The 21,949-nt window shown below is 54.0% G+C and overlaps 1 protein-coding gene across 2 annotated transcripts in view; it reads right to left on the minus strand.

The window, feature by feature from the left end:
• Window positions 1-21,949, minus strand: part of PRKCB (protein kinase C beta) — a 97,804-nt gene that overhangs the window by 25,744 nt on the left and 50,111 nt on the right. For both annotated transcript variants that reach the window (XM_051800788.1, XM_051800696.1), the window contains exons 4-9: window positions 20,004-20,115; window positions 18,627-18,755; window positions 10,738-10,894; window positions 10,229-10,363; window positions 8,041-8,137; window positions 4,368-4,514 (exon numbers count right to left, since the gene is read on the minus strand). In XM_051800788.1, the coding sequence (XP_051656748.1) occupies window positions 4,368-4,514; window positions 8,041-8,137; window positions 10,229-10,363; window positions 10,738-10,894; window positions 18,627-18,755; window positions 20,004-20,115 (777 nt within the window). The remainder of the gene's footprint in view (window positions 1-4,367; window positions 4,515-8,040; window positions 8,138-10,228; window positions 10,364-10,737; window positions 10,895-18,626; window positions 18,756-20,003; window positions 20,116-21,949) is intronic.

A 21,949-nucleotide genomic window follows, 5' to 3' on the forward strand; every position in this document is an offset into this window, starting at 1 on the left:
TGTTCCAGCCCTGGTACAGCTGCCCAGGGCAGGGGTGGAGTCCCCATCCCTGGAGGGATTTAACAGATGTGTGCATGTGGCACTTGGGGACATGAATTAGTGGTGGCCTTGGCACTGCTATGGGAAAGGTTGGACTCGACGATCTTAGAAGGCTTTTCCAACCTCAGTGATTCTGTGATTCTGTTCTATGACACAGCCAGGGATGACAAGGCAGGGACACAGCCCAAGGATTGAGGTCTTCATTACCCACCCACTTGTTTGAGTGAAAGTACCAGTGGGAGAGGGAACGGGCCCTTCCGAGCACACGTAGCTCTGGCTCGTTCCCGGCGCTGGCCCTGGGGAGCTCGGCTGTCCTGGACACGCTGCCTGTCAGGATTAGCTGGGAATGGTACTGGAGCTCCTCAGAGCCAAGTGCTCTGGAGCAGGTGCTGACATTTCCCTCTCCATCAGCGGGGTGGGGCTCTCACAGGGCGGGGCCGTGGGCTGGCGGCTCAGGGACCCCGGCAGAGCACTGATTCACTCACTGGTGCTCGAGAAACACTGAGAGCCCAGAGCAGCTCGTTGTGCTGCTGGGACGGAACCCAGCAAGGCACAGGCACTGGGACCAGCTCTGGGCTTTGCCTTTTCCCGTTACCAGTTCCCTGAGATGTTTGCAACAGCCCTTAGCACCACACACGGGCACGGACAGACGGACACCCTGCCTGCAGCCACGGATCAGTAACAACGGGACAAGGGGGAACGGCTTCACACTGACAGAGAGCAGGGTTAGATGGGATACTGGGAAGAAATTCCTCCCTGGGAGGGTGGGGAGGCCCTGGCACAGGTTGCCCAGAGAAGCTGTGGCTGCCCCATCCCTGGAAGTGTCCCAGGCCAGGTTGGATGAGGCTTGGAGCAACCTGGGCCAGTGGAAGGTGTCCCTGCCCATGGCAGGGGGTGGGATGGGATGAGCTTTAAGGACCCTTTCAACCCAAACCATTACATGTTTCTCTGCCAGGGCAGCAGACACAGCTGTCTCACATGGAGTCTGCACCTCTGCCCTCCCTTCTGATGCTGCCCAAACTGAACTGTTTTGGTTCATTGCCTCCATTTATCACCATTTTTACACAAGTTGAGCTTTACAAGGTGCTGTACACAGGTGCTAAAACCAGGGCTGATTTCTAAGTGATAAAAGCAGACAGGCTTTGCTGTTCAAAATTGGTGGAAAAGAAGCAACTGCTCCAAGAATAGAGTTTGTGGGAAAATTAAACCTGTTACCTGGGAGTAAGGGCATTATATACAATATTAGTTATATACAGACCTGCCCTGCTATCCATAACCCTTTCAGAGGAAAGTCTACTAAACCAGGGAGCCTCTGAGCCTGGCATCTGCTGCTGCCCTGAAGGGACCTTGCTGGGGACGTGGCTCCCACCCCCCTGTGCAGCGAGGCAGAGGTTGGCTGGGGTACCACCACAAATGCAAAAAACTGCTCCAGGGCACACATGGGCTGTGAACAGTTCATGCAGCAGCTTCCCAATGACACGGCAACCCCCAGCACAGCTGAGCCAGCCCTGCTTTGCTGGGATGTGAAAGGCAAAAGGACCCTCCAAGCTGCTGAGAACCAGCGGGTGACACACGGGGGACCCCGGGTGTGAAGTGTGTGCCCAAGAGTGCAGGGATGGTGGAAACCACCTGCTGCCCTCAGTCACATCTGGGCTGTGTTCCCATCTCCTGTGTTAAAGAATCACAGAATCATTGAGGTTGGAAAAGACCTCCAAGATCATAGAGTCCAACTTATGACTGATCCCCACCTTGTCCCCCAGCCCAGAGCACTGAGTGCCACGTCCACTTGTACCTTGGACACCTCCAGGGATGGGGACTCCACCACCTCCCTGGGCAGCCCCTTCCAATGCCTGACCACCCTTTCCATAAAGAAATTCTTCCTGACACCAGAAGTGTCCTGATGTCTGGAGGTGTTCAAATACCAAGAGATGCAAACAGGCAAATGCCCCAGTACAGTCAGTGATGCCCTGACCAGAGCCATGCACAGATTGTGGTTGATTATCACAGCACATGAAAACTGTGTTCCATTGGACTGGAATCCAGAACTGCAGTGGCCAAAGGCTCCACCCTGCTCAGCAAAACACCACAAAACCCCCCAAAAGCCTGACAGCTAGAGAGCACAACAGATTGATTAGCTGCAAAAATATGAGCAAGCCATGTAATTTCCTTTTCCTCTATTTATATTACAGCAAAGCAAACCCAGGGTGGGCTGTGCCAAGTGCTGCCTCCCTCCCTGGGAAGGTCTCCCTGCCCATGCCAGCCCATGGAGTGCTGCCACCAGCCACAGTCCTGGGGGCTTGGTGGGACTCACGACCAGGGGAGCCCAGGGAGATCCCAGAGCACCAGGAGCAAACAGGGCCACCCTGTGTCCTGGGGCTGAATGCACCAACCCAGGATTGTGCACACCCAAGCCCCTATTTTCCAAACCAGATCCATTTTCCACCCCCTAAACTCTGCTGCCTGGCTCAGGGGACCTCCATCTGCCAGCACACTCGCTGGGAAGCAGATTGCATTCTTTTTTAATTTTTTTTTTGGTGCAGAAAAAAGCTGATATTTAACTTGATTTATTCCTGTAATATAGAGTATTGTTTGGGAATGCTTCAGCATAAAAACTGGAGATATTCTGAACATAGAGAAAGCAAGTTTGTTAAACTCCACCGAGGCCAACATATTGGTACTCCTGACCTGGACTGCCAGAGTGTGGAGAGAGGAAAATACCAAGCAGTAAATCTGAGATCCTGATGCCAAAGAGTTAACAGAGAGAGACAGAGACTCACTAAAATAGTGTGGTTATAGTCCAAGAGCTCTCACAGCCAGCAGGGACTGGGAGGAGGGAGGCTGGCAGCAGGCAGCCAGCACAGGAGCAGGCAGTGCCAGCCCTAGGAGGGAAGGCCACGGTGCCAGCCCTGGAGAAGGACGGCGATGCCACGAGCACAGAGTGGGCTGCTGGGCACGCCAAGGGCTGCAGGGGGCTGAGCCAAGGGCTGCAGGGGGCTGAGCCCCTGGGCTCCCTCCCCTCTGTGCCCCCTGCCTGGCTCTGGGCACACGCCCTCACTGTCCCCGACCAGGAGCAGGCACAGCCCCTGTGCTGTGCCAGCCCGTGCCCCCGAGCAGGGGATGCCGTGGGGAAGTGCAGGCACACGTGAGCAGGAGGCTGCCTCTGCCCGCAGAAACCAATGGTGCCGTTTTAATTAGCGCTAATTAGCATATTTATAACATGCTGTTCCAGGGAACAGTTTCTGTCACACATTCCCTTATATAAGCCACGGAGCCAACTGAAGAGTTTGCTAATGTTTCTCAAATTTAAGGAAAGAAGGCGGGGGGGGGCTACACGATGCACAGCCACAGTCTCCAGATGCCAGCACTGGGTTTGAAAGGGATGAGGTGTTGGGAGGGAGGGAAAGGGGACATGGATATATTTCTGTGTGAGCAGCTTGGGCACGAGGCTTTCCTGCTCCCCAGGATACCAACCCACAGCAAAGGGGTCCGACGGCGAGTTCTGGGCAGGAACCCCAGGCTGATGCTCTGAGTGCTGGGGACCATCAGGACCTCCCTGTTTTCCACCTGTCAAAGGTGTTTCCATGGATCTCTGAGCTCTCCATCTCCAGAGAGGGAGCAAACACCCAAACAGAGGCTGGGACCTCCCCAAGCTCCACGGCCATCAGGAGAAGGCTGAGGGACGGAAGGGGTGTCCCTGCTGCACCCCTGTGCTCAGGTGATGGGGGAACATCACTCCCTGCACACCCTCCTCATCTTCGCTACCTGCCCAAGGAATGAATCTGTTGGCAGAACAATATTTCCTGCAATTAAGGGGGAATTCACTAATGACAGTGGTGCTGGGCCAGCCATCACACCAGCAGACACCAGGCCAGTGTCCAGTGAGAACCACCCACCTCCTGTGGAGCCCCAGCAGCCACTGGAGCACTGGGATCCCAAATGGAAATCATGAGAGAGTTGGAAAGACCCCAAGAAAAATGAAGGCTCTGAGTCACATAATTATCACAAGAATGAAGTTCTGTTACTGCTTATATATCCCACATATTTGTAACTATTAGGAAAAAAATAAAGGCCAAATAAAAAGGAGCTTTAAAGACACAGCTCAGCCCCCCACTTCCCAAAAGGGGCCAGATGGTTTTTGTGATGGTCTCATCAGACTTCTCAGGTGTTTCCTGCTGTGACCCAGAGGTCACAGTCCAGAGGGAGCCAAGCTGGGCTCCCAGCACCGTGACACCAGTGCTCCCAGTCAGAGCGAGGACAGGTCACACTGGAGCAGCCACATGAAACTTATCTTGAATATAGACAGTGTCAAGGAGAATTTGGTGCCTCACCTTCCCAAAGCTTCCTTTTCCCAGCACCATCAGGAAGTTGAAGTCCGAAAGCTTCATCCGATCTCTGCTCCCGTTGTTGTCAAATTTGGAAATGGCATTTCTTGTCTTCTCATCCGCAGCCTTGGACCCAGTTCCGATCTTGGCTCTCTGCAAGGGTGACACGGGACAGGGAGAAAAGAAAACACATTACTGAAATCAGCAGGGAGAAAGGGTGTTATAAACCCCAGTGCATGCCCCCAAAATCCCACCTAGTCAGCCCTTTCCCAGCTCAAACACCATCCTGAGCTTCGGGAACCTTTTCCATCACCGTGATGGGGACAGCACCAAGAAGGGCACTGGAGGAGTTACCAGCACTGGCACATGGCACAGATCGACTGCTGCCCAGTCAACCTCTGCCAGAGCAACTGGGAACCACCTCTGCCCACTGTCACCCTCTCCCCATGCCAGAAGGCAGCCTGCCACACTGCCCCATGCTCCAGGTCATCCAAAGCATAGAACAGAGCCTTAAAGAAGCTTTTTTCCTCAGAACAAGCTTCTGTCTCTCACCTCCTCAGAAAAGGATGGGTGAATATCTCATAGAAGATTTCACAGAATATTCTGAGTTGGAAGGGACCCACAAGGATCAAGTTCAGCTCTTAAGTGAATGGCCCATACAGGGATTGAACCCATAACCTTGGTGTATATAAATATATTAAGGCAAAACACAAGACTTTTTATCCAGCTCCACCTCCATTACTCCCCTTATGGGTCCCTTCCAACTTGAGATATTCCATGATTATATCTGACATTGAAGAGAATCACACTCCTGTGCCAGGTCAGGTTGAACATAGGAAGCCCCAAATCTACTTGGAACAGCAGAGAACAGAGAGCCCCCCTCTCACACCCCAACCACCCTCACAACCACAGCTGCTCACTGAGGACCCCCACAACCCCCCATGCTTAAACACCAAACCCCACCAGTGTCCTGGCACCTCCTCCCCAGGCCAGGGGCTGTCTGATGTGCCGAACCACTGCTTGAAAAAGCTATCTCACAATTTATTCTCTTTTAATTTATAGAACTGTGTGGCAGTGTGAGGCCTGTGCCGAGCTCAGCCTAGCATGAAATTCCATTAACCCGATCCCGGCGGTTCAATTTGGCTGCTGCTGGCAGCCCCTCCAGATAGCACCTCACGGGTAATCTCAAGCCTTTGCTGCTGCTAATTGGTTCTCACAAGGTTCTCCCTGCTGCTGAATTCCCCACTCAAGGTCACCTGCAGCACCTACGAGCATCTGAAAAGCTCCTGCACTGAAAACCGAAGGACTGGTCTCTGGCATTTTCAAACACCATTGGTGTGACCACAGCTCTGCCCCGGGAAGAGGCTGGAACCCAAGGATGGGACCCGCTGCTGTCACTGGAGCCACACACATCCCGCCTGCTTCCCAGTGGGAAAATATTCATACAGCGAAAAGGAAATAAAGTCACATCTCCCAAAGCACAAGGGGTTTCCTCAGAGTCATTTCAGGCTTTTCCAGTGTCCCCAAAGGACAGGGAGACCCAGCAGGCGCTGTATTGACAACCAGCTCAGGTGACCAACAGCAGCTCCGACACAGCCAAACATTTCTCATCGAGCCCAACCAAATCACAGAACCACAGAATGATTTGGGTTGGAGGGACCTTAAAGATCAAAGAGGGAGAAAGAAGAGGATTTTCTTTTGCTCCATCTCAGCAAACCATCCAGCCTCAGGCCCAACACCAGCAGACACGGGCTGAGCTCCAGCACCCAGACCTGGGGTGTCCTGGGGTCCCTCCTGAGGCTGTGTATGAAGAGGGGCCGATTCAAACCCAGTCAGTCCAGCACTTGACCTGATATACAGCATCACAGTATGTTCAGGAAGATCAGATGAGGATATAAACACAACCAGGCCTCCCTGATAGAGCAGGGTCAGGGTGTGGCTTAGCCAGGAGGGTGAAGGTCTTCCCAGAAAAGAGCCCAGAATAAGAGCTGGGGCAATGTAATGACCAGCACTCCCAAGGGAAGAGTCTTGTTTCTGCTGTCAAGCATCTCTAAGGACCCTAAGTGAACACAAAAGTCCTGTAACCTCTTTGTAATGCACTCCTAACACCTCCACAATCTCGAGACCTCTTTGAGGTTTACAACCGAAGCGTGCCAAGTATTGCTCACTAATTTTTTTTAAAAAAAAGCACTTGACCTTCGTTATCCAACTCCATTTGTCACAGTTAATTTACTACATCTGAATTTATGCAAGAGCAGCTGACATCCCCATCTCTCCAGCTGTCCCAGAGAGGGGCTGATAAAGAGCGAGCGGAGCTGGCAGGGATGTGGTGCAGGGATGTGGTGCAGGGATGTGGTGATGGGATGTGGTGCCGGGATGTGGTGCCGGGATGTGGTGATGGGATGTGGTGATGGGATGTGGTGCCGGGATGTGGTGCCGGGATGTGGTGCCGGGATGTGGTGCAGGGATGTGGTGATGGGATGTGGTGCAGGGATGTGGTGCAGGGATGTGGTGCAGGGATGTGGTGCAGGGTTGTGGTGCAGGGATGTGGTGCAGGGATGTGGTGCAGGGATGTGGTGCAGGGATGTGGTGCAGGGATGTGGTGATGGGATGTGGTGCAGGGATGTGGTGCAGGGATGTGGTGCAGGGATGTGGTGATGGGATGTGGTGCAGGGATGTGGTGCAGGGATGTGGTGCAGGGATGTGGTGCTGGGATGTGGTGCAGGGATGTGGTGCAGGGATGTGGTGCAGGGATGTGGTGCAGGGATGCAGCACAGGGTTCCATGCTGGGCTCCTCTCGGATGGTCCTTGTCCAGCCCAGGCCGTGCTGGCTGGGACACAGCTGCAGGGAGCACAGCAGCACCTTGCTCAGGCTGTGGAGAGGGGCATGGCTCTGGCAGCAGCTCCACAAGCTTCCAGGCAGCTCCGTGCCCCCCAGGCTGGCACTGTGTCCTCCCTGCCAGGCTCCAGCACACTCCACTCCTCCCTCCCAACACCAGCACCAGCCATGGCCCAGCTGGAAGGGGATCCCCTGACTTCCTCACAAGGGAGGAGGGGAGACACATCAAGGTCAGGGCTTGGGTGTACTCTGGCACCTCTGGACTGTGTGTTTTCTGATCTGTAGAAAATTCATCATCTGACTTCCAACACAGCATTTTAACACCACTGGAACATCATGAAATGCAACAGAAGACAGTTGTTAGCTCTTTATAGAGCCAACAACCATTGTTTGTAGCTAACTGTTGTATTAGAACTGTCCTTTCTTGTATATTCAGGAAAGTTGTATATAAATAAGATAAAAAAAGAAAGGAGAACTCCAGTCTCTGCTACAATTATGGAGTTCATGCTGACAACCATAAGGGCAATTCTTTTATGTATGGCTCATTGCATGTAAGTCTCCAGATGTACCATGCTCATTCCCAAGGTTCTGGGGAGATTTTAGCTACGCTGAGAAATGGCAAAGACCTGTTAACTCAGCAATGTCTGGATCAATCGTTCAGCAAGATCTTCCACGGCTTATTAAGTAGTAAATAGACATTTCTCCTTGAAGCCTCTGTGGGGAGTTGGACCCTACTCCATGTTCCCTGTGCTGCCAGGGAAAGAGCTGGCAGGGAAGGCCCCTTGCTGAGGGCACTGCAGGCAGGCAGCAAACACCTGAGTCCAACAAAAATCAATTCACCTCAAATTTCTGCCTCAGTTCCTCGTTTCCTTCTTCTCCCTCGGGAGGCACCGGGACGTTGAAATACTCCCCCTCCTCCTGGCTCAGCAGCTTAAACCTGGAGGGAGAGTGAGAATGTCGGGTCAGGATGGTAGGTGGGGCTGCAGGTAGGCAGGACCACAGGCAGGACCTCACCCCTGCTCCGAGCATGGCATCCAGGTGAACCTTCCCCAAGGTCAGAAGACCCCCCAAACCATGCCCCTCAGCAAGCCCCAGACTCTCAGCCAGGTGGAGGGATGTTTCTGGGTCCCTCACTGTACTGGGGACCCCCACAGCCCGGGGAGCACATCCACTGCCTGCTCTGGGGGGCACACAGAGCACTGACATCACTCTCAAACGAATCCTGACCCCAAAACCCACAGACAAAAGCATGTCTTTCTCATGACAGGCACAGGAACAGGCGTGGGCAAAGCCCCTCTCCATCAGCTGCCCCCCGAGGACAGCACGTGGAATGTGCCAGTGCCAGGCTGGTGCTGCCAACCCTGAGAGCACAGACAAGATGCTCCTCAAAAGAAGGAAAAAAGCTTAAGCAGCAATTATCAGAAATCATGGAAATGCCACTCAGAAAAGAGGCATTCCACCCCATTAGGGGTGAAGCCCAGCTCTGGCAGCAGAGGCTCTGGCAGCCAGGAGGGTTCTCAGCTGGGTGTTATCCCAGAGGCTGCTCCGAACAACAAAGCCCTGTCCACACAACACAGGGACAGGCTCTGCCTTTGAGCTTGTTTTCTCCATTAACTGCAGTTGTTTGGATATGAAATATAGATCAGAGCTCCTGCTCCTTCTCCAGTTTACTTCAACCAGCGCTGTGACAAGGAAAATTACTTAGATCTCCACTTACATGATTTTTAAAAGGCTGGAAAACACTCAGGCTTTGGGCTGCGTCAGAAGCCAGCAGCACATGACACACATGCACCCTTACAGGTGACTGGGAATTTGGGGGGAAGTGACAGCTCCCTGCTGTTTTCCAGAAGAGGAGCCATGTCCCCATCAGGTCTGGTTGGTGATGAGGAGGCTGAAACCCTGCCACGTGTCCCTGTGCTGTACCAGGTGCTGCCCACCTCACTGGGGGCAGGGAGGGGCTGGACAGTGACAGGAGCACCCCTGGATGTGCCAGGGTGGGGCAGTGGGTGCCCCCTCCAGTCCCCTCCTGCACTTCCCAGCTCTCTCTGGGTACCCAGACTGCCTAATTCCTCCTCCTCCTCTCCATTCTCTGCTCAAAGGGAGACACATTCAGTTTCTATGGTGGGAAAATGCAGTCTGGGGCATTCACTCAGCTCGTGAATGCAGATTAACAATATGCAGGGGTTGGTTTCCAAAAGACATCTAATATCTCTTTTCAATTATTACACTTGCCATGGACAGGTAACACAGCTCCCAGGCACCAGTGCCCGGGGAAAAAACAGGGAAATAAGGTACTGTGTGTCCTGCTGGGAGAGATAAAATGAAAATGGAGACCCACTGAGGGGTGTTACAGCCCTGCTGTGTTCATCACTCGTGTGGTAACGAGCGTTGGTAATTACACACTTTGGTGGTTCCTCCTTGTACTGAGCTGTGCCCTCCACACTGGCACTGCAGCCCACGTGCTCCAGCCAGGAATCACAGCTCCAAGGTGTCCCCACCACCACCCCCTCACAGCCCTGCTCTCCCACACGCCTGAGGAAGCCACAGTGCCTGCCTGGTACAGAAACTGAGGGAATCCAAGCAGAAAATGCTGGAAGATGCTGCCTTGGCAGATGAGGGCAGGTGATGCTGGCTCCTCCCAAAGCCCACGCAGTGAGAGCCCCCGGGAGCACCAGCCCTTCAGGCAGAGCAACCCTGGGGCTGGGAGGGGAGTCTGGGGGAGGGAAAAGCCCCACATGCCCCCTGAGCAACCCTGCAAGGAGCAGGAGGACACGCAGAAGGTGATGCTAAGCCACTCCATGCTGAGCACCCCTACACTGTCCTGACTCCTCTGGGCACCCCATGGACACCCCACACAGCACCAGCCACCCTCTCCAGCCCGAGAGGTGGAGCAGCACCTTACACAGAGCCAGGCCAGGTGGGCCTGGAGCAGAGGGGAGCTGGTACGAGGGGCTGTCACGTCTCTCACCCCCACAGATGATCCGGGCTGCTTTCTGCCCATGGTATTTAGGAAACGATTACATCTTACCATCCATCCACTCCCGACTTCTGCAGCTCAGAGATCCCAAAGGACAAGGAGCCCATGAAATCATTCCTGCTGGTCAGATCCCAGTCCCAGATCTCCACAGACAACCGCCTGTCTTTGTCTGCCTCTTTCAGTTGGCTGGAAGAGAGGAACAGGGACGGTTTTACCCTGGAAGATGTTGCCACACCACCCTGTCCCCCCATGCTCTGCAGGAATACGGATGCAAAGTGAAGGGATGCTCCTTGATGCCTGTTGAGGTCTCCAGTATTTAATTGCCCAAGCACATCTGACTCACACGGAGAGCACAGAGTTTGTGCCCTAACACTCAGCTTTGATCGGGGTCAGGGCAGAGGTTTGAGTGTTTCTGAGTCACTTACTGAATAAAAAGAATCATTTCTCAGTCGAATCAGTTCAATGCCTCTGAATAATTAAATAAGAGCAAATACAATCACATTAATTCTCGGGGGTGAGAAAATTCAGTTTACAAATTTAAACATTTTCCTTGTACTTACAATTTAAACGTCTCGTTCCACTCAGGATTCAGGGAGCACTTGATAGTTTTGGTCTTCTGTTTGCTTTCATTTTTGGGGTCAGGGATTAGCTTAAGCTTCACGTAGGGATCTGACAAGCCATTAGGGTCCATAGGAACTAGGTTTTTAGCATCTCTTACTGGGGAAGAGAAACAGGATTAAATTCAGTATTCCAACTATAAAAATACCCGACAACTGACAACTTCCCTGCGTGCCAAGAGTAAGTGTGAAAATAGTGATTAAAACCAGAATTAAACTGGATCTGTGCAGACATGGGCATTACATGAGGAACGACATAATTAACGCAGAGCAAACGCAGCTCTCGTGGACGGGGGAGGCTGAAGGGTCGACTCAGGAGATGATTTTTATTTTCTGATAGGATGGGTTTTTGTTTGCTCTCAGTTCTAAGCAATTTAAAGCCGGTTTGTTTCCTCTTGCCCCCTGGGAAGCAGCACTGCACTGATTTGGTGGGAGCACGGGGATGGAGCTTTCCTTGGAGAGAGGAAACAGCAACGTTAATGCCCCAGGCAGGGGAGAGCAGGGACCCAAAGGCACCAACCTCCCCACTGGGCCCTCCCAGGCTCAGCTGGGGCCCTGAGGGAGCAGGGGGATGCCCATGGGGCATCATCACCTGCCCACTTGGCAGCATCACCCCGGCTCTGGGAGCTGAAGTGTCTCCTCTGGGAAGCAGGAGGAGAGAGGGAAGAGCAAACCTGAGTTGACTTGGTTGCTTGTAATTGGATTGCAGCTTGGATAAATTAAATACAGCCAGGCTGAGCTGAGGCTCTTTGCCCAGATTAAGTCAAAAAGGGTCTGTCTGCCAGGAGAAGGGTCTTATCTTCCCTCCAGCCCGAATGGAGACATCAGAGATAGAAAGCCTGATGGCCACCATGGAGCCGAGCTGTAACCTGCAGAAAAGCTGTTTCAAGGAAGCCCAGAGCAGAGCTCTCCCCTCCCCAGGTCCAGTGCACACCCCAGGGATCAGGCACAGAGGGTTGTGCCATGTTGGGAACAGGAACTCAGTGCTGCCTGAAATTCCACCAGACGCCACCAGCAGCTCTGCTGTGAAGGCACAACTTCACCCTATAATCCCAAGGAGGAGGAGAGGACTCTGGCTCTGTGTGTAGCACCACAGGGCATGAGAAGATACTTTTAGAGTCAGAAGAGTAAAAACAATTGCCCACTTCCCAATTCACCAGTAAGGCACTTCTGATGAGGTTGGGAACCAGAGAGTTTTGAAAAGCAAATTAATGCCCCAAAATCTGCCACCTAATGCTGTCCTGCCAAAGCATTGCCCAATTTTCAGATCCATGGAATCAAACTTGCAGCCAAAATGCAAATCTGCATTTATAAACGAGCTCATTTATCAAACGTGACAGCCCTGCCAGCAGCTCGTGAGACGGGAGAGGCGTGAGCCTGCTGGGAACCACCGCCTGCCACTGCAGGAGCTGGGCAGCCCCAGCCATCCTGCTGCTCTACGTGCTCCTCAGACGCCTGGGACGAGGCAGCTGCAGGAGCCAGAGTCACCTCTGCCCCTCTGGCAGAGGGGGAAGGAATGACTTCATCCCTGCCCGTGGTACACGGGGACCTCGCCGGGGATGCCATCACAGAATAACTGAATTCCAGAATAGTTGGGGTTGGGAAGGACTTTACAGCTCATCCAGTGCCACCCCCTGCCATGGGCAGGGACACCTTCCACCAGCCCAGGTTGCTCCAAACCCTGTCCAACCTGGCCTTGGACACTTCCAGGGATGGGGCAGCCACAGCTTCTCTGGGCAACCTGTGCCAGGGCCTCCCCACCCTCCCAGGGAAGAAACACCTTCCTAATTTCTATTCTAATCCTGCCCTCTGTCAGTTTAAAACCACCACCCCAGGGTTCCCTGCCTGCACCCCCCACACTGCCAAGGCACAGGGAACAATGCTCCCAGTGCCCTCCTGAACCAGGGCCTCGTCACACCCTCCCTCTGAGCTCTGACTGCTTTTTATTGCCTTCTTGGCCTTAAAATTATTACACAAATGTGTTTTCAGTGCCCCTGCCCACCTGCAGTAGGGGACAACCACTGCCACTCACAGAAGCACCTACATTGGGATGTTGTGGCACCAGGCACCAAACAGTGCCCACCCTGACCCCAGCGCCCGGGGCAGGAGAGTGGGCACAGTCTTCCCTGGTGACCATCACCCCTCACCTGCCCTGGGGTCAGCAGAAACCACTGAGGACCCTTCAGACCTCCTGTGTGAGCAGCAGAACCAGCCCAGGGGCTGGAAGAAGCCGCTGGCTCTGGGGTCTCACACCAGCCAGTGTCCCCTCACTGACAGGAGATGCAAAACGATGTCACACGGAATCAGCTCCATCCCAACAGCCAACACAACATCCTCTGGAGACTAATGAACCACCCTCCATTGTTTATCAGGCCGTCCTTCGCTTCTTTAAGGAACAGGAGAAGTAATTCCTGACCCTCACAGTTAATCAGTTTATGCCCTGAAGCATGAGATTTGATTACCTCATGTTATTATCTCAGCGTGCAGACCTCACAATTTCATTAATGGGTATAATTTTATCTATTCATTTAAAAAAACAAAATGCTTCTGCTTGACCTCAAGAAACTTTCTAACTTTTCAAGCAGAAATCAACAATTAAGTGAAGGGAAGATAAGAACGTGAAGCAGCACAGCAGTGATACCTCACAGCAGGAGAGTCGCGCTCCTTCCTCGCCAGTGTTTATGGAATTTATTTGACAGTTAAATTTGATGTAAAATAGTTTTACATCTGTCATACCCTGACAGTTTTGTGCATCATTAGGAAGTAGTAACATCATTATTAACGGTGATGAGTAAGAATATTACGATCCCATTTAAAGCAGGACTTAAATCACTGTGGGTACCAAATGCGGCCAAGGAGATGCCACTGTGGCCTCAGGCCATGGGTAGGATGAGGCATCCTTAAGTCTTGGACATCCCTGGACCAGGAAGCTTGGAGGGGCAGGGGTGGCAGTGCTCACCTCCTCCACACCATTCCCATGGCAATGGGGACACCGCTCCACTGCCATTCTGTGGTTCTATGAAAAACCCTTCCAAAGCCTGGCTCACTGCAAGGAGAGGTCAGAGCTCTGCCACCTCATGCCAGCCCATCACTTCTCCATGGCCGTGCCAGCAGCACCCCCAATTCCACAGCTCTTGGATGGGATTTTGGAGAGGGGAAGGCTCTTGGGCTGGCCTGCAGCACTCATCTTCCTCCCTCCAGCAGCACACACCATCCCCAGCCAGGAGCAGCCCCACCCCAGTCAGTGCCCGGCACTCAGATGAACACCCTCACAAGTTAAAACATTTAATTAATGCTCTGATAAGAATATATTTGCACACGCTCATACAATGAAAAAGGCACAGGACTCATTACAGCTGCATCTGCCTGGGCCGGTGATTATTAATTAACACACTTCCAGCTCGTTTATCTAATCACAGCATAATTGGTTTCAGTTTTGGTCAATGTTTTCCTTCAATCAGCTCAGTAAACAGTGAAGCTCTGTCCCAGCAGCCTCTGCCACGCTGCAGGAGCATCAGGGGGTTGGGCCCATGGGTGCTAACGAGGGGCTCGGCTTCGCAGGAGCCACTGGGGGCCAGGGCACGGTACCAAGGCTCACAGGAGAGAAGAAGGAACCCAACATGGTCCCCATGCTCAGCAGCCCTGGCACGAGGACAGGGCACACTCTCCTTCACACGCACGGGGTCAAAGGGCCCCGGACACGCTGAAGAGTCTCCATCGCCCAAACACACCCCGACCTCGCAGCATAAACCACCACAGCTTTTCTGCCTCCTAATCCCTGCTAGACTCTCTACCTTTTAGGTCTCTTTTTTACACCAGCACTTCCCCGAGAGAAGAGATGAACACGTGCTGGGCTGCACTGGCACACGGCGGGACACACCTCCCACCTGCCCGCGTGGCAGAGCCAGCTCCCGGCTGCTGGAGAGGAGCCACGCAGAGTCCTCAGAGCAACTCCCATCTTGGAGCAGCAACAGCTTTAATGGATTCCCAGCCCAGCCTTCACATTCTCCCACTCCTCCATTTCCCAGACTCAAATATTCATGTCCCTTAATACGACAGGCTCAGAATAATCTGCATTTGGAAGCTTTTCTGTTACGGAAGCCAAAATGCACAACGCCTTGATGACACTTCAATTTGCTGTGATTTCCCGCTTTATTCCTTAGTCTTTTCCCACTAATAAGACACTTGATCAAAGCCCAGAGCAGAACATGGACTGTGAACATGCATTTGCTCCTGCCCCATTTCACATCTCCCTCCCACACCGGGGGTTCAGAGACACAGAGCCCACATTCTAAATATTAGGAAGAAATTCTTCCCTGTGAGGGCTGGGAGGCCCTGGCACAGGTTGCCCAGAGAAGCTATAAATGCCCCATCCCTGGAAGTGTCCAAGGCCAGGTTGGAGCAACCTGGGCTAGTGGAAGGTGTCCCTGCCCATGACAGGGGGGTGGAACAAGATGAGCTTTAGAGTCCCTTCCAACCCAAATCATTCCAGGATTCAATAATTCTATGAAAATCTGTGTCTTCCACTGGGAGGGAAAGATCAGCTTTACAAATAAAAGGAAAAAATTAGAGTAAGAGAAAAGAAACCCACAGAGCTGAACAGCATCCAGCAAATTCCTGTTAAATTTGTCAAGCGACGAAGAAACCGAAGCCCCGAGTGGGTCCGTGTTGGCCGTGCCCGTGCTGCCATCTGCAGGCACCGGCCCTGCCCTGCCAGCCCTGCCTGCTCCTGCCAGGAGCACCCGGGCACCCTTCACACTTCATAGCTGGGATCCTCTTTGCCTTGGGAAAGCTTCCGAAATTCCCGGGCAAGGGTCTCCCCCCCGGTGGCACAGAGAGAAGGTCTCGCCCCACCGCCAGTACCTGTTTTTCCCTGAGCAGCAGGACCAAAGGGGGGCTCAGCCTCCCACCCCTGCCAGGCTCAGGGGCTCCAGCACCCCCCTGCCACCCACCACTGCGCTGTCACTGCTGTTCTCGACAGAAATCCACCCCCTGCCCGCCCCAAACCGAAATTCCTGCAGAAAACGTGTAAAGGGCATTTTCCACCAGAAATCTGCTCAGAGGAATCCTGGCTGCTGCCTCCACCCACTGCCTTCCTGGGCTGGGCTGGGGCCCCAGTGGGGACACTCTCCAACTGTGCCCCACTGTGCCCCCCTGGGATGGCCAAGGCAGGTCCTGCAGGAACTGTGTGGGTTGGAAAATCCCTCCAAGATCATTGAATCCAACTGTTCCCCCTGCTAAGGTCACCACTGAGACACATCCCCAAGTGCCAGACCTACACAGCTTTTAAACCCCTCCAGGGATGGGGACTCTGCCACTGCCCTGGGCAGCTGTGCCAGGGCTGGACAGCCCTTTCCATGAAGGAATTTTTCCAATATCCAACCTAAACCTCCCCTGGCACAACCTGAGGCCGTTCCCTCTCCTCCTGTCCCTTGTTTCCTGGGAGCAGAGCTCGAACCCCCCCTCCTGTCAGGAACTTGCAGAGCCAGAACGTCTCCCCTGAGCCTCCTTTGCTCCAGGTTGAGCCCCCCCCAGCTCCCTCAGCTGCTCCTGCTGCTCCAGCCCCTTTCCCAGCTCCTTTCCCTTCCCTGGACATGCTCCAGCCCCTCAATGTCCTTCTTGTTGTGACGGGCCCAAAACTGACCCCAGGATTTGGGGTGGCCTCCCCAGTGCCCAGCACAACATGAGGTGGCTCCATCTCCCAAGGGCTGGGTGCCCACCCATGCTTTGGGGGGCTGGCCAGGCTCCCCAGTGTCCAGCCTCTCCTCTCCCAAAGCATCCCACTCCTCCAGCAGCTCCACAGCAGAGCTGGAGAACTCAGCACGCTTCCCTGCCTTCTGGAAAAGCCAACAGCTGACATGTTTTCACCAACACCTCCATAAAGGGCCAGAAATAAAACAGCCTTTCAAAGCCAGTGGAAAAAATGAAAATCCAGCTGCACAGAATGGGGCCAAGGGAGCTCCTCCCCTGCCTCCGGAGAGGTGGGAACACAGTGCCAGGGAACTCATGGTGCCAGTGGGAGGGTGAGCTCTGTACCCCACTGGCATCTGATGGAGGCTGGGTACCAGTCCCATCTCACTCCCAGAGGGAATCATAGAATCATTAAGGTTGGAAAAGACCTCCAAGATCACCAAGTCCAACCTTCAGGAAGGTGCCTGGGAAGCAAGACTTCTGAGAAACATAGTTCTGCCTGGTTCACTGACACTCTCCTTTAAGGACAAATCAAACAAAAAATAAATTAAAAAATCCTCCAGAACTTTTTTCAATTTTTCATTAACATCTTCAGCAACTTGGTATTTTTCTTGAGAATACTCCTGATGGCTCTGTAGGCCAGAAGGATCCTGGCTCTCCTGCACACTCCTGGATCATACCTGAGTACCTCTTTCCATGTGGGTGAGGTGACCTGTGCCGCCCCTGCCCAGGCTGGGGCACCTCCTGAGGCTGTGCCCACCACAGACCAACGCTGCCCTCGGCCTCCCATCCCCCGGGGGGGCTGGCTGGGCTCACCCTCCCTGGAGCAGAGCAGGGCTGGAGCCCTGCTGGGTCACGGCAGCCATCCCTGTGGGCCCAGAGCAGCAGGACCTTGGCAGCCTCCGCTCTCCTCAGGGAACAGGTGCCCGTCAGAGTGACGAGGAGCACCCCGGGATGCACGGAGACAACCCCATCCCACAGAAACCAACCCTGGGGCTGTCACGGCACCTCCCGCTGCGACAGGACGTGGAAACCAGACTCCTCCACGGAGCCGGTGGGATGGTGGAGAAGGATCTGGTGTTGCCATGGATGTCCCACCCGGTGCCCCCTCAGGGGCACTGCAGGGGGCACTTCACAGCCCACGGCTTTGACTCATCCGGGAATAACCGCGACAGCTCGGCTGCCCCTGCGGAGACCGCGGCACCCGGAGCTGCCTGGGCACCAGCGTGGGCACGACCTCCCTCCCACACCCGGAGCTGCCTGGGCACCAGCGTGGGCACGACCTCCCTCCCACACAGCACCGGCTCAGCCCCGGCAGACAAGCCCCGAGGGACTGACAGTGCCGTGCCCACAGGGAGCAATCCCTGCCTCCAGCCCCCGCTCCACGACACACCCGTGACCAGCACCTAACAGAGCCACAGCTCTGCTCTGATCTCCTTGTGCTGGGGACAGGAGGCTTCACAAGGACATGGCTTAATGTTTGGGGGGGTGCTCAAAGGTCATGGGGGAAGCAATATCTTTTGGGAACTCAAAATCTGGGTGGCAAAAGTCCTTAAAGACAGGATAGTCCTGTCTCCTGCCACAAACCAGGAACAGAGAAGTTTCAGGACAGAGAAAACTGGCACTAGGAACAGGGTGTTTCCCCATGGATGGCCACCAGGTCCCTGGGACACTCCAGGCAGGGAAGGAGCCTCTGCTGAGCCCGGCACTGCCTGGCTCCCTGCAGGCTCCTCCAGCCCCATCTCCCACCACTGGGCACATCCCTGCAGGTGGATGCTGTGGGATGGCTCCTGCCCATTATGGCTGGTTGGATCCTCTCTGCTCCCCCTTCCTGGGGTCCTGCAAACGCTGAAATTTTACAGCATTTAAAAAGCAGTTCGAAAAATCTGTAACTGCCGTTGATACAGAACCCCTGGAGCCCCAGCCAGGCTTTGCCAGAGGGCAGGAGGGTGCCCAGAGAGGCTCAAAGCCTTGTCCTGCCCTGCCAGGCATCTGCTCCTGGGTGCTGACGCCGGGCACGGCGCTGCCCAGCCCTGCAGGGCCGTCAGGCTGTGGGTGTGCTGTCACACAGTGTCACACACTGTCACACACTGCCAGTCACACAGTGTCACACAGTGTCACACACTGCCAGTCACACATACCTACGACGGTGAGCACGTCCTTGTCGATGTCTGCCCGGATGTATATCCGCCCCCGGCGCTCCGTGTGGTCCGTCCCGCACAGGCTGGGCACGTTCATCACGCAGCGCTTGTGCACGTTCATCATGCAGGCTGGGGACAGAGGGACACACGTTCATCATGCAGGCTGGGGACAGAGGGGACACACGTTCATCATGCAGGCTGGGGACAGAGGGACACACGTTCATCATGCAGGCTGGGGACAGAGGGCACGCTCAGCACCCGCTGCCACAGCCCACAGGGCACTGGGAGGGACAGGGAGCACCCGTTCTCCTCCTAATGGGATGTTGTGAGGGATTCTGGGATAAATATGCAGCGAAGGGATCTTCAAACACAGCCGGAGACTTCGCAGAGCCCTGCCTGGACACGGGAAGCCATGGCAGCAGCTCTGGGTCCTGCCTAAGAGACCCCAGGGCTTTGAGCCCGTTCTCTGATCGCTTGAGTTTTGCTGACTCATTAAACTTTTCTTCCATCACACCCAGGGTACAACGCTGGATTCACCAGGAGCCCAAGAAGGGGCATTAAAAATTACCTGTGTATCTGTATACAGATGCACAGGTATAAAATTTGATATATGTAACATAAGCAGATATAAATATTTATATTTCAAAGCAATCCATTTCCCCTTGGTAAGATTCCCAAGGAAAACCCTGCTCCCACAACGGCCAAGCCTCTCTATTCCTGAGCAAGGACCAGCCGAGTTTGCTGCTCCTGCTGCCGCTGCCAGCACACACTGCACGTCCCAGTCCCTTTAAATGGAACGTACAGGATTAACTTGGAAAATTACTGATTCCATCCTCTCCCTCTGTTTCCAATCCCCCGTTTTCTCCTCTCCACTGGCAGCGCCGGGAGCGGCAGCACATGGCACGGCCACACGGTGTCACTCGGAGCCAGCGGGAGCTGAGGGGATGTGCAGGGGGATCCTACAGGGACGCTGCAGGGGGAACGTGGGGGCACGCAGGGCAGGATGTGGGGAGCAGGAATGCTGCACGGATGCTGCGGGGGGTGCTTCCCGAGGGGATGTAGGGGGGGATGCTGCTGCAGTGGGATGCAGGCAGGCTCCCCCCCAGCCCAACACCTTCCCTCTCCCTGCAGCCACGGGAGGATGCCCCACACCAGGTGAGAAGGTGCCCACTCATGCCCCTCGTGCCCCCAGCAGCCCCACAGTACACTCTGCACCACGGTCAGAGGGAACGGGCTCTTGGCTATAACTCAGGTGGGTCAGGAGCCCCTGCCCAGGACCTTGGGGTGCCACAGCCTCCCACGGGGTGCCAGAGCCCCCCATTGCTGCAGCCAGAGCCCCCCATTGCTGCAGCCAGAGCCCCCGGTGCCATCACTTACTGTCACATTTCATGCCCTGGTGGATGAGCCCGTACAGCAACGACCCGCAGTGGTCGCAGAAGGTGGGGCTGGAGTACGTGTGGATTTTGAATTTGTGCTTGCTCCGGGGATCCTGGGAGGGAAACAAAGGATAAAGATTATAAACTTGCATCAAATATTGGCAAGGCACCCCCGCTCTGCCCACTCCTGTGCCAGCTGGCTCTGGAGGTGCTGCTAATGGACTTCAGTCAACTGCCCCCGACTGGTGGGGACCTTTTCCAGTAATCACCAGGATCCAGCTTTATTCCTCTTTACATATGTTGCCATAACAATGAAAAAGCAATGCATTGGCTTGTCTGGGGATTTATTCTTTTTCAATAACTCGGTCTTAGCTTGGAAAACACCAGGTGAAATTGGTAGGTACAAACCAACAGAAGGGCTGGACACTGCCCAACTTCCATGCAGAGCAGGACAAACCATCCATGATTCCATTTATATTAAGCCTGCCCAGGAAACATCTCTGTGCTCCAGTGCCAGCCCTCCCCAGCATTCAAGCTGGGGATTCAAGCTGCTTGGGGGATACTTTAATATTTTGAGCTTTCTTAAAAGCAAGGGAAGATTTTTCTGCAGCAGAGTGTGCAGACCCAGAAGAGCCCAGTTTATCCCTTTATTCCTTGTGCAGCCACCAGGCAAACAGGGCTGCTGGGGCTCCAGCAAAGGCAGCAGGAGTTAAAGCCAAACGAACTCAAATCATAGAATCCTGAAAGGACATTGAAGATCATCTCATCCCACCCCCTGCCATGGGCAGGGACACCTCCCACTGGCCCAGGTTGCTCCAAGCCCCGTCCAACCTGGCCTTGGACACTTCCAGGGATGGGGCAGCCACAGCTGCTCTGGGTAACCTGTGCCAGTGAAATAATCTCCAAAAGAAACAACTTCTCAGCCAGGAGAGAGGATGAAGCACTGAGGTATAGTAAGGATTTGGTATCTCTTGGTATCTTCCTAGCATGAAAAGACAATTCTGGAAGGCCAGGAGAGCCTGGAGCAGCTGGGCTGTGCAGAGGAGGGCTCTGGGGCTCCACACCTCTGGGAGCAGCACACACAGACCAGGGGGAAGATTCCAGCATGGAGCAGCTTGATTTCATCTCAGGTTAATTGTTTAAGGGTTAGGGATAAGGCACAGCTCCCGCTCTGTCATTTGAGCTGAGCAGCTTTTTAATGGCCTGGAAAGCTGCCCAGGCATTAGCAAAGACACCTTTTCAGGGCACTGAGAGCAGAGTAAATAAATAAAGAGTGGAATCAGAAGCGAGCTATAACATCACTGCCAATACACTCCTTCCCCCTGAAATTAATTTCCCAGCACTGTTGCATTGAAGCTTCCAGCTGCATTAATCACCAACATCCTGCTTTGTTACTCAGCACCACAGATAACCCCACGACACCAGCCAGGAGCAAAACTAACGGAGCTTCCTCTAACTTGATCTGTGAAGTGCCAGGAATCAGGTACAGGCTTCAGCAAATTTGTACTGAAACTGGAAATAACTCACCTGGTACCCAAAGCAAACCACTTCTAGACACAGAGCCCAGTGTAGCTCTGCCTGGTAGCTCGCTCCTGTGCCAGCTGTGGCACAGGAAAGCCAAGGGGAAGAAGGGTCATGATCAACCTGCCTTTTGGACATCCCAAAGAGACAGTTCTTTAAGTGACACTATAGGTTTGAAAGCCTTTTGCAATCCTCAGAAACATAAGAGAGCAGAGAAAACTTAAACCTGGATTTTAGGCTAGAACAGCAGGTGGGCGAGGAGTTCCCCCCGAAAAGCTTGGGGCAGGCAGCCTGGGCTCGACCCTGCAGGATGGTCTGTAAGGTTCCTTCCAACCCAAACCATGCTGGGATCCTATGATTCCCTTGCCACTGTCCCAGGAGAAAGGGGGCCTCTGTCTGACCGGTCCTGCAGAGCCCCCTGGGCAT

Source organism: Manacus candei, unplaced genomic scaffold, assembly GCF_025592945.1.
Source record: "Manacus candei isolate 608988 ecotype Guabito, Panama unplaced genomic scaffold, ASM2559294v1 h1tg000002l, whole genome shotgun sequence".
Lineage (NCBI taxonomy): Eukaryota > Metazoa > Chordata > Aves > Passeriformes > Pipridae > Manacus > Manacus candei.